Raw genomic sequence first — 19,322 nt, forward strand, 5'->3', positions numbered from 1 at the left:
TATGTATTTTTCCATGTTAACGTTGGAATTTGACAGGTACTCTGTTCCCAGTCGATGTTCACTGCAGTAAGAACAGTGGAGGCAGCAGGTGGCAGCAGTTCCCACTCAAAAAACTGGGAATCACGGCAAGCCATGTAACAGCCTGAGGCCTCCCTTGTAGGCTAGCTGGTTCTTTTGTGTAACTGCTCATTTCAAATATGGGGGGGAAATCGATATAATGCATAAATCCCACTAACTTTGACAAAGCAAATGAGACTTTTTTTTGTGTGCCTATTTTACGCAGAGAATGAATAACAAATTTATGAATTAGGTGGGTGTACAGCTATTGCCTTTATGCTTTCTAAGACCCTCCTTCCTCTTTTCCCCTCTTCTGTCCTAGTGTATTCTTTTGGGTTTCACTCAAGCCTTTCCTTTTTCAGGGAAGCCGGACATCTTTTAACATTTCCCTACATTTTATTAAATGACAATGAATTACAATAATAATAAGCTGATAATATTAGTGACCACTTATTGAACACTTATTATATGTAAGGCTCTCTTCCAGAAGACTTACATATTTTATCTCATTTAATTCACACAATCATTCAATGGAGTAGTTACTACTATTATTACCCACATTTTATAGATATCAAAGCTGAAATGCAGAAAGGTTAATAACTTGCCTAAGGTCACCCAACTAATAGGTAGAAGGGGCTAGAAGACTAATACCAGCTATCTGACCTTGGAACCTAGGCTCTTCACCATTATTCGGGGATATGTTAACCAGGAGACAAATCTCTACCAATAGACAGACTGACAAATATTTTGATTGCGCTAAAGAATAGGGTAATTTAAAGTTCATATATTCCAAAACGTCTTTGAGAAGTACTTCTACAGGTAAGAATTTGAGGCCACTGACAGTTCATTATGAAAGGGATGGGCAGCAAATCTCAGCTGCTTCACTTACTATCTGTGGAAGCTTGACAAGTTACACCACCACCCAGAGCTTAACTTTCCTAATGTATTAAATGGTGACAGTAACTCATGAGTGTTATTATGAAGATTGAGATATCATAGGATAGTTCCCAGAATATGGTTAAGTACATCCTCAATTAATATTAGTTCATGTCCACCTTCTTGAGTAAACTGTAGTGCCAACTATGGATTTCCCTTGGGTAGGATGAGCCTGGAGAATGAGTTAAAGGGGAATGAAGGGAAGTATTCATTAACTGAGGAAGAACATTGCATTATGAATTTTTGTATTTCCCTCAGTGAGTATCTTAAATGATGAGTGCATAACCAATGTATCTTGTTAAGTTGATGACTAAATAAAGTCACAAAATTAAGTAGTCAGTGGATATTTTATGTATGTACAAACAGTCTTTTCAAGCATTTGAATTGCATTACAGAGGACCAAGGTTACCATTACATTCATGTTCCTGAGAAATTATTCACAATTAAGGAAGATTAATGGGAGCCCCTTATTAATTTCTGACTCAGTTTTCATTGTGACGGCATTTTGTGTTCTCTGATATGCTTAGGCTTGTGTTTGTTTGATCATTCATTAAATACCTGATTTATCTTCTAGACCAAAAACAGAAGATGCCTGGGTATTTGCAAAGCCCAACGCCATTCAGGCTGTTGGTGTTATGTCGTTTGGTGAGTATATGGTTTCAAAGGCCCTTTCTCAATATGGAGTCTTCTGTATAATGAAAAAAAAGTTTCGTATTTGTGTCTGGAGAGCAGATGTCCTAAGTTTTAGACTTCCTATTAGCAGCATATGATCTAGTTTGTGCCAACATAAAATTAGGCTCAAACTTTTCTCACTCATCACTAAAGTTTGATTTAATTTGGACAAGTCTCTTCCTCGTGCAGACAACTCATTAAAGTCATCTTGTTTCTTAACTTGAAAATGGAGCAAGTGTTGTTATGTGCTTCTTCAAAACCTTGCACACAAAGTATTACAAATTGGCCAGATGTCTAAAGCTACTCCGTTATATCCCAGATTGGAAAAGAAGCCATGGACTGGAAATAAAGTGTTGTTTAGATTTCCCTTAAAACTGGAAGGCCAGTAGGAAATGGAAAATAGGAGAGAAAAGTTGGATAGGCCTGGTTTATATCAAGAGTGACATGAAGAGACTACATAAGCCCAATGTGAGTGAAATTTCTCATTCCTAAAGCCGTTACAAAGTTATTTTCTGACATAGCTAGTAAATTAATGTATTTGAACTTCAGTAGCATTCCAAAGTCATATACATCTCCGAATTTTCAGAAGAAAAAGAGAACCTTAGTGTTTGTTTTAATGACGCTCATTTTGTTTTGTTTGTTTTGTTTTGTTTTGCAGCATTTATTTGCCACCATAACTGCTTCTTAGTTTATGGTTCTTTGGAAGATCCCACAGTAGCTAAGTGGTCCCGCATCATCCACATCTCCACCTTGGCTTCTGTATTGATCAGTATTCTCTTTTCTACATGTGGATACTTGACATTTACTGGCTACACCCAAGGTAAAATGAGAGATTCAGTTTCATCATATTTTGCTATTTACATGGAGTGGTTCTGTCACTTCTCATTTTGGGTACAATTATACCTAATGTTCTACTCCGAAGTATCACTAATCTCTTCTACCCATTCTCTCCTCAACCTTCCTGCCTCTGCTGTTTCTGTTTTGTGATTCTCTCCCTTTTAAACTGCTAAACTTATTTCTGTAGTTCATTCTCTCTCTTCTTCCATGCTTTCACTTAAAAGCACTTGAATTCTGGCTTCCCTCCCCACTACCCCCTGCAGCTTCACTTTCAGAAATATCAGTATCTTCCTGATCTTCAAAGTGAATAATCTTCTTGGTTCTGATTCTCATGCACCTCTGTGAGTCACTTAACAGTTCTGAACATCCTGTCTTTTCTCCCATAGGAGAAGGAGCACCATCATATCATCATTCACTCTGTTCATATTTTTTTTTTTACTCCCGGAGTGATTGCTCTCTGCTTTTTCCTACCTTCTTTCCCCTTCTCCCCCCACCCCACCCCCTCCATTAACTGACTCAGGCAAGTTGCCTTCTTTTCTCTGAACAAATTCTCTGGAGATTGCCCTTGTTTTAAACTCTAGTCCAGACCTAGCCTTTCATTTCCAGTCTCTTGCCTGCAGGACATACCTATTTAGTTGTCCTGTTCTTACCTTAAACACAGAACATCATCTTTCACACAAAACCAGCCCCTCCCCTCCTTCCCTCCTCCCTCAGGGCACCACTCCACACTGAATTTACTTCTCTTTTCCCTGTTCACCCAGGCCCAACAACCGAATGGCTCTCTCTTCTGCTTCCTTTGACCTGTGCGTTCACCCCTCCGTGTAGTGTAATATCCAGGGTAATCTGACAGCCCGCTAAATGCTGTGATTCAAACATGTCACAGCTTTTGCAGGTCTATTATCTCATTTGACCTTGAAACAACCCTATGAAGGTAAGTGGAATAACTAGTTTTACCCCCTGCTTAGAACACAAAGAGGTGAAGGAACTTGCCCAAGCTGGATGGTGACAAAGTAGAAAACAAGTTTCCTGACTCCCAGTCCAATTTTCTTTCCATTCTCTCTTGCTGTCTACCCCCTTTTGGTCAAGTGTGACCCATTAAAAGCTGTCTCTTATCCTCCAGACCCTCTTCCCTTAGTTGTCAGATGACACTAGGTAGTCTTGAGTGAATGGTCATCGTTTCAAATAGAGGTTACTGGTGACTATGATGATAGGCGGGCATTTTTCAAATAATGAAAAAAAGTAAAAATGCCTTCAAAACAAAGTGGTTAGTATAATTCCAGTGCCATCAAAAATATAATACACACATATGCCATTAGAGTGCAGTAACAAAGTGATTGTGAACATCCTGATAAAAATTGTGTTTCAGAACATTGCCATATATCACTGTTGCCGTATCATTTGCCAAGGTGAATGGCCTGTAGGCTCCAGTCTGTACAAAACCTTGGTTTTTAAATGCCTTCTCTGTAAGACATAAATCCTTTATCTTAGTCACACCTTCCTAATGTTGTTATCAGTGGTAATTGCTTAGATATAATTAAATCTTTATATAACAATGCTGACAGGTTGGTTTGGGTTTGGGTTTTTGTGTTTTTTTAACCTAGCTATAATTCCCGAAAATACACTTAGACTCAAGCTGGAATAAGCTGCCACTGTTCCTTCAGGCTGTTTCATTTGAGGCAAATCTGGTCTTATCTGTGCACGCTGCGTGCTTCCTTTCTTTTCCCTCTTAGTAGATAAATTTCAGCTTGTGAGGCACTAAGGACTGCAGGTTGCTCTGGACGTTCCAGGCACTTTTGAAAAGGGGCAGGGCCCATTTTGTAGAGAAGATTAGTGAACAGGGACTTTTAGTCCTCTTTTCTCAGAATGGTGGAACCTTTTCAGTCAACCTTGAAACAGGCCTCTGCCACGACTGCTCTGTGGTTTAATCCCTTCTGCCCTAAGGGACACTAGACAGGAATGTGCATTTGTTCTAATTGACAGGAGGAGGGGAGAAGAGTCATTAGAGTCTTGGCAGAGCCAAGTCATTTAGCTTTTTAAAGAAAAAAAAAAAAAAGGACAGAAATACAGTTTTGTTTTCTTTTTAAACAGTATGGTAGTGTGTGACTTTGATCTGATATCCTGTTCAGTCTAATTGGAAAACGTGACCAAAATTTTAAAATGTAAGCATGTTATATTTAGGAAATGAACAGGCCCAAATATTGTTTGTTTCAGTTCTGGGAAGCTTTTTGCCGCCATGACTTCTGGGCCCTCGTTAGATCCCTCCATTTCTTCATAGATGTCTGAGAAAAGACAGTGTCGAAATAGGAATTGGTCCAGGGTGCCTGGGTGGTTCAGTCAACTAAAGCATCCAACTTCTGCTCAGGTCACCATCTCACGGTTCATGAGTTCAAGCCCCGTGTTGGGCTCTGTGCTGACAGCTCCTTCTGTGTCTCCCTCTCTCTCTGCCCCTCCCCCGTGTGCATGCTGTCTGTCTCTCTCTGTCTCTCTCTCTCTCTCAAAAAATATATAAACATTAAAAAAATTTTAAAAAAAGAATTGGTTCAAGGTGTACATGGTCCATTGTTTAGTGTGGAACTAATTAAATATAATGCTTTTCCTCAGAAATAACCATATTTCCACAGTTTTAAATCAGTGCTCTTACACCAAGGTTGATCCGATACCATGAAAGGTAAATTCTTGCTGTGACAGGGGGTTTGTGATTGAACCCTATAGCGTGGTCTACAGGAAATTCAGCTCCCCAGATGTACGGGTCTACTCTTCCTTTCAGGATTGCCCTTGATCTAAGAATAACATTTCAAAAGGAAATTTGTTTATTTTAACATACTTTTTTTTTTAATAACGAAGTCACTTATTTACCAGAAACAAAGACCAGAAGCAAGTTTATAAAACCAGTGTACAAGAATTTAGGGAGTTGATTCAGGTGTCAGAAGACAATGGATAAAAGTATTTTTCAGATGTTGATACAAATTTAAGGCAGATCTACTAAAAACAAACAATGAGAGTAAGGGAAAGACTACTAGTTATAAAATCATCTTCAAGTTGGCACAGGTACTAGTTTTAATATCAGTCAATAATTATAGAGTTATCAAATGCAAACACGCTATATTTAGACTTGGCAGTCTGTTCCATTGATTAAATGAAGTTTCTGCAGCTCGACTTACATGATAAATACCCATTATCTGATTTGTTAGGTGTTTATCTCGAATATTCAGTTGAAATAAATCTATTTTATATTATTCTCTAGGAGACTTATTCGAAAACTATTGCAGAAACGATGACCTGGTAACATTTGGAAGGTTCTGTTATGGCGTTACTGTCATTTTAACGTACCCAATTGAATGCTTTGTGACTAGAGAGGTAAGCACAATTCCTTTCCAACACTTTATCTAGTTGGTCCCTCTACTACATTTAATTCAGGAAGACTTGTAAATAATTTAATTCTGCAAATTTGCAAGTGCACAATGAGGAATAGAAGTTATAAAATTTTCTTTTTCAACCAGTGTAAAGAGAATTTCATACTCAAATGCTTACAAGTTATTTTTTTCTAAAATTGGATTTGAAGATCACGTTTGGTGGTTTAGTTTATATTAGCATAAGTATAAATATTTATACAACTGCATTCCAAAATGAATGCCAGCCTTTAATAGGGCCAAACTAAGTTGTTTTGTCTTAAAAACATTCTTACAGAGAAATTAAGTACTGAGATTTAAAACATGTTTTACAGAATTGTCCTTTTGCTAAGATTGTTTTAGAAGTCAACATGTATTCAGGCACCTTGGAACAGATTTTGATCAGTTGTGTTATTTTTAAAAAATGAAAATATCTTACTGTACATGGAAAACCAAAATCAATTTAAGCCATTAGTTTTACAGATATATTTCATTTATATACTTATCCAAGTATATTTATCTCTATTTTACACCGTGTAAAATGATAGAGATGGTATATTACATATATATGTTTTTGTGATGTATTTGTACTATATATATATATATATATATATATATATATATATGTGGATTTGTGAAGGATGATTAAGTGAAAAAAGAACTCACTCTTTTTGTGTAAACTTGGATAACATGGCTTGTTGGGAATCCCTTATACAGTCAGCGAAAAATCCACTGTACGAGTCAGCAGAAAAACATGATCCTGTTTCACAGTGGTTCTTTCAGCAATCACACTGAAAAGGGCTTAGTTTTAGGATCTATTCCTAGAGGCTGTTTACACAGTGCGCCATGTGAATGGGTCTAATGTGTGAAGTGAAATGCCTAAACGCCACAGAGCTTTAAATACACTAACTGATCGGCTGGCTTCTAGAGGAAGACCAGTGCCTACCTTACGCCTTTTCTGGGGTAAGGAACTGCTCAGGGAAATGGAATAAGGAAATATTAAGCACTATGTATGTCCTTTACAATTAGCACTTGTCCTCACTTACAAATGTGTAAATCACAGGCTCGTTCTCCAACTTGAATATAAGAGAGAAGTATACTGAACTTTACTTTTATGAAGACTTTTTAAAATCTAAGGGCCTGTAAAGTATTTGCTGTTGTTGGATGCAGGAAATGGTTTTATTTTAGCTTCTGCCCAGTACTTTGGGTTCAAATCTGATCTCTAGATCAGCAGTAACAGATGGTACATTCTCGTGTGGTTTCTGGTGAACTGCTTATGGACCATCTGAGTCACTCCACCTGCACAGCTTATGTCTTCAGTACTTGGAACTTGTGTTTCCTCTCTAGCTGCCATGACAGGAAGACAGAACTAAATCAAGATCTCTGCCATGGTAGCAAATACGAGGCAGAGGAACCTCAGATATACTTCATTCATTCACTTCCTTTTTCTCTCTCCTCTGTCTACACACACACACACACACACACACACACACACACAGTCAAAGCCATTTCTATTCATAGGTTAAGTAGCCAGCCACATAAAAGGATGCCAGAAAGCCTGCCCAGACCCCTAATGAATGTCTCTCACTAGCCTGCTGCACTTTCTACTCTTAGAATTTTGTCAGAGGCATCTACAAGAATGAATTTTAAATATTTGGAAAAACATTACCAATTGTAAAACCATAAATAAGTAAAAGTTATTAGTATCCCCATTAATTATTAGCAGAGTATGGCAGTATCCAGTCTGTGGGGAATGCTACTTATCTAGGAATATTACTTAGTACAGCTTGGAGGGTTGGCTTCATTAAGACTTTCTAGGGGCGCCTGGGTGGCTCAGTCGGTTACGCATCCGACTTTGGCTCAGGTCATGATCTCACAGTGCGTAAGTTCGAGCCCCGCGTCGGGCTTGTGCTGACAGCTCAGAGCCTGGAGCCTGCTTCAGATTCTGTGTCTCCTTCTCTCTCTCTCTCCCCTTCCTCTGCTCATGCTCTGTCTCTCTTGTCTCAAAAACAAATAAACATTTAAAAAATTTAAAAAAAAAGAATTTCTAGCATCTGACCTTCTACCATTTTCAACTCTTGTCTCAGAGGTTCCCTTGCACAGAGTCAACCCTGTTCAGACTGTCTCCTCCTTGTCTCCCATAGGTATCTTTCCTGTTCTTCTTATCTCTTTTGCTCTTTTCACATTGTTGCCTCAGTCTGTAATTCTGCTCTAAATCCTACCCGGGTTTCAAACCCTATCTCAAGCCAAGGTCAGACAGGCATATTTCAGAATTGCTGTAGAGCCAATTACTCTCTAAGAAAGATGGATCTAAGTAACTAAAGCTCTTTCTGTTCTAAATTCTATTTGATTATTTTATCCAGTCATAAATTGATCACTATTTGCTTTTTTAGATGGGTTGAATCTCTACAATCTACTTTCATTCAAATAATCTAAATAGCATCTGTAGTTTCTATTAGTGGCAGCCTTATTGAACTCATACTTTTTAAGGTAACTTCCCAACATCATTCTTACACTTAAGAAATAGTTTTTTTTCATACATTATTATACCATGTTCTGAGGCTGTAAGATAACCTACTGCCTATATAATAATTCAACAAAGAATATTTGTTGTTGAAATGTGTATGCATATGTGTGCAAGTACTTCAGAAATATAGGATGTTCATATGGCTTAAGATTTGATTGATTGCCTTACTGGTAGTGTTTTATATAGTCCTAAATGCTATAATATGATATACTTACTTAATAAGTCCTCCATGCCTCTGAGAATCCCTCTCTAAATAATGTGTTTATTTGGCAGGTAGTTGCCAATGTGTTTTTTGGTGGGAATCTTTCATTGGTCTTCCACATTATTGTAACAGTGGTTATTATTACCATAGCCATGCTTGTGTCATTGCTGATTGATTGCCTTGGAATAGTTTTAGAGCTCAATGTAAGTACAATTAAAATTTACACCTTCTATCCTAAAAATAAAAATCTCTTTAAAAAGAATGTTTACATTTAACAAAGGTTCTATTTTCCTTAACAAAGGTTGCGCTTTCTGAAATGGAATGAAAATGTGTTCATTATGTTATAATAAGTATTAGAGTGATGATATTGTCTACTTTATATAACTACATACTTTTTTAAATGTTTACTGATTTTTTTTTATTTTCAGAGGGAGAGAGTGGGGAAGGGGCAGAGAAAGAGGGAGAGAGAGAATCCCTAGGAGGCTCCATGCTGCCAGCACAGAGCCTGATGTGGGGCTTGAACTCACAATCTATGAAATCACAACCTGAGCTGAAATCAAGAATCAGATGCTTAACCGATTGAGCCATCCATGCACCCCTATAGGACTATATACTTTTTTTTTTTTAATTTTTTTTTTTTAACGTTTATTTATTTTTGAGACAGAGAGAGACAGAGCATGAACGGGGGAGGGGCAGAGAGAGAGGGAGACACAGAACCGGAAGCAGGCTCCAGGCTCCGAGCCATCAGCCCAGAGCCCGACGTGGGGCTCGAACTCACAGACCGTGAGATCGTGACCTGAGCTGAAGTCGGACGCTTAACCGACTGAGCCACCCAGGTGCCCCGGACTATATACTTTTCGAACAGTGGTTCTCCAGTGGGGGAAATTTTTCCTCACTCAGCAAACATTTTTGGTTGTCACAGTTGGGTATGTGGGTACCACTGGCATCTATTGGGCAAGGTCTAGGGATGCTGCCAAAGACTCCACAATGCACAGGACGGCCCCCATCATAAAGAATTACCCAATCCAAAGTGTCAGTTGTGCTAAGGTTGAGACACCCTGGTTTGGAGCACTTTTTCATATTTTCTTTTCTTTTTTTTTAATGTCTATTTATTTACTTTGAGAGAGAGAGGGAGGGAGAGAGAACGAGTGGGACAGAGACAGAGAGAAAGAGGGAGAGAGAGAGAGAGAGAGAGAGAGAGAGAGAGAGAGAATCCCAAGCAGTCTCCACACGGAGCCTGACACAGGGCTCAATCCCATGGCAGTGAGATCATGACCTGAGCCAATATCACGAATCAGATGCTTAACCCACTGAGCCACCCACGCACCCCTCATATTTAATTTTCTGTAATAAATAAACATTACTAGGGGGCTGGGTGGCTCAGTCGGTTGAGCATCCGACTTTGGTTCAGGTCATGATCTCATGGTTTGTGAATTTGAGCCCCACATCGAGCTCTGCACTGAAAATGCAGAGCCTGCTTGGGATTCTCTCTCTCCTGCTCACTCTCTACCCCTTGCTTGCTCTCTCGCATCCTATCTCTCTCTCTCTCTCTCACAAAAATAAATACACATTTAAAAAATATTACTAAAAATAACTATATATTACGTGGATCTGGAAGTTCCCTTGTTAAGTAAGAGTAGGTCTAGAGAGATTCATTAAATATGTGTGAATGAAGAGTTATACCCCACATTCACTTACCACAGCCCAAGTTCTTTTTCTATAACATATTTTTTTTCCTTCTCTAGACCTTTCCCTTGTAATCTGTACTGCCATCTCCCAAATCTAGGTGCTTGTGATACCATATCTGAATTAATACTGGTTTTTTGCTTCAACTAGCACATATTTAAGTTCTGCTTCCAGTGTATCATAATAATGCTTAAAAATGTCTACTTTCCTACCAGAGCAGGCATAAATTCTGTTGCCTCTATAATCTGACCCCATGCCTTCTGTGGAAAGTTATTTACCATTTACTTCCCCAAATCTACCCTTAGCTCTAGTCAATCTTATTTTGGGCCTCTGAGTAAGCCATATTAATTCTTTCTTTCATCCTTTGGCTTATATATATTCTTTCCTATAATTATTATTATTTTCCTTTCATTTCCATCCAAATCTCACAAAGATTTAAGATCTAGTGCAACTTCTAATTCATGTATTTGTTGATCAAATATATATTATTCCTATATAATTGAAATACAGTGATGGGAGGAAATCAGAAAGGATCCATGCTTTCATGGAACATACAATCTCACAATTAAACATGAAAAATTCAGCTACTATATAAGTCATGAAGAAAAGAAATGAAAGTAGATGGATTCCCAGAAAACATTTATAAGAAAAGATTGACAGGATTTGGTGACAAAGAGGGATAGAGGGACACATCGAGAATGACTCCTTGGTTCTACTTTGTGGAGCTGGGACAATGATGCCACCTGATGTGAAGTGAATCGAAATGGATCTACCACTTTAGAGTCATTAATCTTCCTCTTCTACAATCCTTATGGAATTTCTGCTCAGAATCCCACCACTTGGCATTTATTAATTATGCACCACAAGGAGGGCGGACTTTTACAGATGGAATCCCAAGTCATTATTTACTCACTCTATTGAGAGTTGAGGGATAGATGAAGGCATTATTGTCTGTGCAAGACACTGTTCCCTCCAAATGCCATTTGGATTTGAAGTTCCAGACAAAAGCAGTGGAGAATTCAGTTAGTAATACACTACTAGGGATGTTCTTATAGCAGAAGATATGAAAAGTAAGGAGTAGACAGCTTCTCAAAACCACAGGATCCTGGGGAATGATCTATCCCACCATCAATGGAAAGAAAGCTCATAGGAGAGATACACAAATATTAAAGGTAACTTTCACCTACTTCCCAATTTTGCATAAACCAAAGACTATTAGGTTCATTCAAAATCATTTTATGTTCCAACCTTAATCTATGATCTATGTAAGTGGATGACTACTACCTTAATGCACTAACTTGATTTGTGTATTGTTATCATGTATCGTGTGTTGTTTAAACTGTCTGTAAGCTTGCCTTCCCTACCAGAGAGTAAGTTCTTTGAAGACAAGAATGATACTTAGCTATTTCATCCATCCTCCACAGTATATGGCATAGTACTAAGAACACAGTGCTCAAATTACTGCATGGGCTATTGCCCCTTGGGATCACAGATCAGGAACTATTTCTACAATCGTTCCTGAACTTAAGGGGTATTCATCAGCATAGCATGAGGATACTAAGTGTTACCAAAAAATGATGGTATTGACAGTGACATTAATCTTTCATCTGTGCTGAGGATATGATCAACATAATGATCCCCAGGTCTGTTATTTCTTACTTTGTTAGATGTCTCATTTGAATTCATATTTGGTTGTGTGTGGGCTTTTTTAATATTGTAGGATTTTGGTATGAAAAATATGTTTATCAACTGCCTGATCACTTAGTACATGTTGATAGCCTAACTGTTCCCTTTAAGTTAAGCAAGCATATACACATTACTGATTTTTTAGGAATGATCTATTTTTGTAAATTTGACCATAACTTTCTGTTAATTGCTTATCTCCATGATACTTGCACAATAAAATTGTAAGCACTTAATTACATTAAAGAGTACCTATTGTACTTATGTTGAAAATTATTTGCAGTTAAGGCAGAATTCTAGTATTGTAGAATAATCAGAGAAGAATATTGGGTGAATGTCTATTATAAGGTCAATATCTGAGCTGTTTTTAGAAAACGTTTTACAGATTTAAAGCATGATTCTAGATCTTTAGCTTTTTAAAAACCTGGACATATAGTTATTCATAAAAAGACAATTAAAGAAGAGTGCTAAGTTGTCTGTTATGATGTACTAACCCAAGACAATTACACTAGTTTTAAAGAAATGAACCCACAACTATATGGTCAATTAATCTTTGACAAATCAGGAAAGAATATCCAATGGGAAAAAGACAGTCTCTTCAACCAATGCGGTTGGGAAAACTGGACAGCAACATGCAGAAGAATGAAACTGGACCACTTTCTTACACCAAACAAAAAAATAAGTTCATATTGGATTAAAGACCTAAATGTGAGAGTTGAAACCATAAAAATCCTAGAGGAGAACACAGGTAGTAACCTATTTGATATTTCCCATAGCAACTTCTTTCTAAATATGTCTCCTGAGGCAAGGGAAACAAAAGCAAAAATAAACTGTTGGGACTACGTCAAAATAAAATGCTTCTGCACAGCGAAGGGAACAATCAACGGAACTATAAGGCAGCCTACAGAATGGGAGAAGATATTTGCAAATGACATATCTGATAAAGGGTTCATATCCAACATATATAAAGAACTTACAAAACTCAACACCCCAAAAAATGAATAATACTATTAAAAAACGGGCAGAAGACATATAAATGATGGCCAACAGACACCTGAAAAGATGCTCATCACACATCATCAGGAAAATACAAATCAAAACTACAAGGAGATACCACCTCACACCTGTCAGAATGGCTAAAATTAACAACACAGGAAACAGCAGGTGTTGGCGAGAATGTGGAGAAAGGGTAACCCTCTTGCACTGTTGGTGGAAACTGGTGCAGCCTCTCTAGAAAATAATATGGAGGTTCCTCAAAACATAAAAAATAACAACTACCCTATGATTCAGCAATTACACTACTAGGTATTTACCTAAAGAATATAAAAACACTAATTCAAAGGGATTCATGCACCCCAATGTTTATAGCAGCATTATCTACAATAGCCAAATTATGGAAACAGCCCAAGTGTCCATCGACTGATGAATGGATAAAGAAGATGTGATATGCATATACGATGGAGTATTATGTATCCATAAAAAAGAATGAAATCTTGCCATTAGCAATGACATGGATGCAGCTAGAGAGTAGAATGCTAAGTGAAATAAGTCAGAGAAAGACAAATACCATCTGATTTCACTCATATGTGAAATTTAAGAAACAAAACAAGCAAAGAGGAAAAAAGAGGGAGACAAACCAAGAAACAGACTTAACTTTAGAGGACACACTGATGGTCACCACAGGGGAGGCGGGCAGGGAATTGGGTTAAATAGGTTATGGAGATTAAGGAGGGCACTTACTGTAATGATCACCTGTGATGTATGGAAGTGTTGAATCACTATATTGTATACGTGAAACTAATATCACACTCTGTTAACTAACTGAAATTTAAATAAAAATTTTAAAAAAGGAAAGCTGAGATGGGCAAAAAAAATAAATAAATAAAGCATTTTGTGAGAATGTAATAAAATTGAGGATCTCCATTCTTTTGTAGATCACCTGAGCATATGTTTTTTCAATCGACAGAAGTCTTTTGGCATGCAGAACATGTGCAGGTCTTGACTCAACTCCCTTCTGTGTGGACATTTGTCATGTTTAATAGAGCCAGATGAGGTGTTATTTCTCTCAATAACTAATGTAGGCTGGACCATGCAACACTTTGGAAGTACCTCAAGTATGCTGTGTTCCACATCCGAATGACAGTGTGAGCTAATATGTACTGATTATTTACTCTGTACAAAGTGTTTTGCATGCATTATCTTCCTTGATCTGTATTAGTTTTACAGATGAAGAAACTGAGGCACAGAGTGATTAAATAGAGTAATTAAATAGTTCAGGGGTGCCTGGATGGCTCAGTCGGTTAGGCGTCTGACTTTGGCTCAGGTCATGATCTCGCAGTCCGTGAGTTCAAGCCCTGCATCGGGATCTGTGCCGACAGCTTGGAGCCTGGAGCCTGCTTCAGATTCTGTGTCTCCCTCTCTCTCTCTGCCCCTCCTCTGCTCATGCTCTGTATCTCTCTCTCTCTCTGTCAAAACATAAACATGAAAAAAAAATTTTTAATAGTTCACATTAGTTGTAAGTGCAGAATCTAAATTTGAACACAGGCTTTCAGACTCTGTAGTCCACATTTTTAAAAAAAATTTCCTTTAAATTACGTAAAATCAGTAAGTTCATTTCTTTGTCCACTTTTTTTTTAATTTTTTAAAAAAATTTTAAATATTTATATTTGAGAGAGAGACACACACAGAGTATGAGCAGGGGAAGGGCAGAGAGAGAGGGAGAGACAGAATCTGAAGCAGGCTCTGGGCTCTTTGCTGACAGCTCAGAGCCCGATGCGGGACTCGAACCCACTATCTGTGAGATCATGACCTGAGCCGAAGTCAGACGCTCAACCGACTGAGCCACCCAGGCACCCCACTCTATCCATTTTTTAAGTTAAAAATCGATGCACTGAATTTACCTATAAGTGAGGTTAAGAGTAATCCATAATATATATATATATGGTTAGACTTTAATAATGGGTTAAAATAAATACCAGATGAAATAAAATGGGACTGAAAGTTTTCATCTAAATTGATGTTTCACTAATATCTTTTATCTTAGTTAATAATTGTACTTTAAGAATTCTACTGTGGCTTCTGAATCATCACTAAGTAAACTAATTATCTTCACTGATGAGATAATGTAATAGAATCAAACCTTCGGTTTGCAAATTTAGGGAAATGCTGTTACTGTAACTAAAACAATAGAGGATAAATTATTTGGGGGTATATTAGTTATTTAATAAAAAGTAAAACCCTATTTAGAGCTTAGCTTCCCTTTTATTACATTGTTTTTATGGCAGTAGACAATAATGACGTATTTTCCAAAGGAAATGCACCCTCAATTTTAAAGGATTCATTTTAGAAGCAAATAAAATAAATGTAAGTCCCATTCTTGGTAATAAAAATCCAGCTTCTTGGCACTGATGTTGCTATTAGAGAAAAGAGGTATCTGCAGTAATTGGGCCCTATGGGTTTCTACTTGCAGCAGTACAAAGAGAAAAGATGAAGCAGCTGGGGCCTGTGGCCAGAGTAACCAGCCCAACAAGCATTGTGTACAGCTTAAAGTAGAAGGAAGCAAGCAAGCCAATTACGCAGTGAGAGCGAACGTGGAGAGATACAGTCATCAGGGTGAGCAAGGCATATTTGGAGCTGCCAAAGACCTCCTGAGCTAGAGAGAATTTCTCTTTAAGGTATAGGAATCCATTTCATGAGTCCAAATTGATTATGAAGTAGAAATTCAGAAGACGTATAAGCATTCTTTTGTTTAGTTTTCAGCTTTCTTGCATCATTTGAGAGGTTTCTGTTCTGGTAGGAAAATTTAGATACTTTTCCAATTTGAATTGCCAGTGAAAATCATCAACACCTTCTGTCATTTTCTTTAGCAAACTCCAGAATGCCCTGGAGTGAGCTGTGTCATTATCAAAGGATAGTGCTGCCCTGCCTTTATAAATAAGGCTGTATTTTATTGTCCCTTGAAGAGAGACAGACAGAATCCCAAGCAGGCTCTACACTATCAGTGCAGAGCCCAACATGGGGCTCAAACTCACTAACCGTGAGATCACAACTCGAGTCAAAATCAAGAGTCGGACACTTAACCAACTGAGCCATCTAGGTGCCTCTTATTCTCCCTTAGTGAACAGTTACGATATTTACATCCTGTCAAGCAGTTCCAAAAATTATTCCAAAGCCAGTGGTGTATATCTCACACAAGGCTATATTAAATAGATCAAAGAAGCTGGACGAATTTACAGGGAATAGAGCAGATGGAACCACTCTGTAATTCTACTGATGGTCTTGGGTCCTAACAACAACCTCTAGCAAGACTGAGCTTTCAAATATTAAGAAAGTAACTTATCTAGACAAGATACCCAACTGGACTTCTTCCAGTACAAACATCAGCTATATAGTTTTCCCACTAATTGCTACTTTCTCAACTCTTAAGAATTATAACATAAACAGAACACCCATTGCTTTGGACTGCCCAGCAAGTTAGGTTTGGAAGAGTCCCAAAATGCTGACTGATGACAGCTTCTTAGCAGCAGCTGGTGGCGGTTTTCATCCTGATAGTACTCTCAACACTCTGAAGTTCCAGATGAATTGGCATTCCCCGTTTGTTCCTGTAAAAAGAGACTCTGTACATATACACATCCCCATACCCACATACATATATTTATATCTTAATTACTTTTTCATTGTTTTCAATTTTTTTTTCAAAGAAACCAAAGGGTAATAATTATCATAAACAGTATTTTTCATAACTGGGTTCTACAGTATTTTTCATAACTTAAAAACATTGTCAGTTTCAAGTGTTATGATACAGCCTAAGGAATCCATAATTCATTCAATTCTTGCCAAATGAAAACTAATTCTTTATATCTGTGTACCTTGGTACGTACTTATTTTTATGCAGGTTCTATGAATGACAAAATTACAATGTCCTTATATTTTGTATTAGAATACAATGTGGGGTGGCGGGGGGGGTGGCACCTGGGTGGCTCAGTTGGTTATGCATCCAACTCTTGCTTTCGGCTCAGGTCATGATCTCATGGTTTGTGAGATCGAGCCCTGCCTTGGGCTCTGTGCTGAGTGTGGAACCTGCTTGGGATTCTCTCTCTCCCTCTCCCTTTGCCCCTCCACAGCTCATGCTCAGTCTCTCTCTCTCTCTCTCCCTCCGAATAAATATATAAACATTAGAAAAGAAAAAGAATACAATTTGGCACTCTTTTCTCATTCTTTATCTCTGACCGTAGACGTATTTTCCATGAAGTGTGGTCCCTCTTAATCTCCAAATTTTTAGATACTGCCTGAATAGTCTCATTTCATTTCTCTGCACTTCTATTTTTGAAAAAAATTTTAAAAAAGTTATAGTTTTGGATCATAGTCATAATATTTCTGGTATGAGGATAGTACTTAGTATAATACTAATTTTAGTAAATGATAATATTGAGAAAATATTTCTTCTAAAACTGTTTTAAGGTTTAATCTGTTTTTACATCATCCAGCTTCAAAATCAGTTTTCTGTGATTTTTCCCTGGGGAAAATCTGCTAAAATCATGTATCAAACCATAGGTGATAGGTGTATAGGGTTTCATTATACTATTCTTTCTACTTTTCTGTGTATTTACAAATTTCCATTATAACTGTTTCAAATATAGCAAAACATATTTTAAGGAAAGCTTTTAATTCTAAACCAATATCATATTTGCTATTTAGTGTGCTTTTAAAAGTTGTGTTTTATGGCTTAACAGAATGTCATTTGTGGTGCGCCTGGGTGGCTCAGTCAGTTAGGCATCTGACTTCAGCTCAGGTCATGATCTCATGGTTTGTGGGTTCAAGCCCCACCTGGGGCTCTGTGCTAACAGCTCAGAGCCTGGAGCCTGCTTCGGATTCTGTGTCTCCCTCTCTCTCTGCCCCTCCCCCGCTCATGTTCTGTCTCTCTCAAAAATAAATAAATGTTTAAAAAAAATTTAAAGAGAGTATCATTTGTTGTGTAATTATATTTGTTATATCTTAGTAATATGTGTTATATTTTGTTTACTATATAATTCACATTTAGTATAATTTAAAAACTCTATATTGCCTAAAATGCATTAAATTTTAACATTATTTCATGTGTTAGTGTCTAGTGCATATTTAGCCTCAAGGGGAAAGTATCTTTTCTTTTAAGTCAATAACTCTTGGTATTTTTATAATAGACAACACTACTGCCCATAATTTTCAATCTGACATGCCCCCTCAGGTTGGACTTACCCATAAGCTAATGTGGGGGAGGGTGAATGAGTCATAGTCATTTAGTTCTGTCAATTTTCTAGAGTAATTAACGTGTTTGGTTTTACTTGAAAGAGAATTTAGAAATGTTATTTCATGTTAAGTGCCCTCGGGTGATAGTTATCTTTTTTTATTCCAAGGGGCACCTACTTTCATACACAATGAAAAAAGAGGAGAGATAATATCCCCTACACACTTCCCAATAGTCCCCTCTTGTACACAAATGACAAATAGACCTCTCATATTTGAACAGCATAGTAAGTACTCAGTAATTTGAGATAATGAGTATAAGGAAATATGATGTGACTGAAAACATGGGATGTTTCAAGAGTTTGCCAGAAATTGACCTTGCCATCTGCTTTATTTTCTAAATTATTATTTTCTGATCATGTTTTTCTTAGTCTGATATACTATTACGTTATTTTACTATTCTCATTTGTAAACACATTATCAGAAAGGGGAAAACCTATTCCTAAGTCTCCCTTGGATTATTTTTCTTTCCTTTGTTTGATTCAACTAAACCTATTAAACTTTTAATATGTACAATGACAAATATATTTTGTAAATGTTTTTTTAAACCTGTCCAAGGAATGCTCCGTTCAGTAACATATTGTTATTTCTTGTTTTCAATATGCAGGGTGTGCTCTGTGCAGCTCCACTAATTTTTATCATTCCATCAGCATGCTATCTGAAACTCTCTGAAGAACCGAGGACACACTCAGATAAGATTATGGCCTGTGTCATGCTTCCTGTCGGTGCTGTGGTGATGGTTGTTGGGTTCGTCATGGCCATCACAAATCCTCAAGATTGCACCCACGGGCAGGAAATGTTCTACTGCTTTCCTGACAATTTCTCCCTCACAAACATCTCAGGTTCTCATTTTCAACTGACAACACAACCTTCCATTTTAAATATCAGTATCTTTCAATGAGTTGACTACTTTAAAAAGTATGTATGTTTTCATAGACTTCTAAACTGTAACATTCACACGTTTTTAGTCTGTGTACTACAAAATTATCATTTTGGCATTTATCAAGATTTGGTTTTCTTTAGTCTTTAGACCAATATAAAAGATAAAGAA

General features: G+C 37.4%; 1 protein-coding gene across 1 annotated transcript in view; it reads left to right on the forward strand.

The window, feature by feature from the left end:
- SLC38A11 (solute carrier family 38 member 11) overlaps positions 1-19,322 on the forward strand; it is a 56,390-nt gene extending 37,068 nt beyond the window's left edge. The window contains exons 7-11 of the mRNA XM_049615580.1: positions 1,568-1,638; positions 2,324-2,485; positions 5,747-5,859; positions 8,692-8,823; positions 18,879-19,322. Of these exons, the coding sequence (XP_049471537.1) occupies positions 1,568-1,638; positions 2,324-2,485; positions 5,747-5,859; positions 8,692-8,823; positions 18,879-19,172 (772 nt within the window). The 3' untranslated portion in view covers positions 19,173-19,322. The remainder of the gene's footprint in view (positions 1-1,567; positions 1,639-2,323; positions 2,486-5,746; positions 5,860-8,691; positions 8,824-18,878) is intronic.

Source organism: Panthera uncia, assembly GCF_023721935.1.
Source record: "Panthera uncia isolate 11264 chromosome C1 unlocalized genomic scaffold, Puncia_PCG_1.0 HiC_scaffold_3, whole genome shotgun sequence".
In the NCBI taxonomy this organism is placed as follows: domain Eukaryota; kingdom Metazoa; phylum Chordata; class Mammalia; order Carnivora; family Felidae; genus Panthera; species Panthera uncia.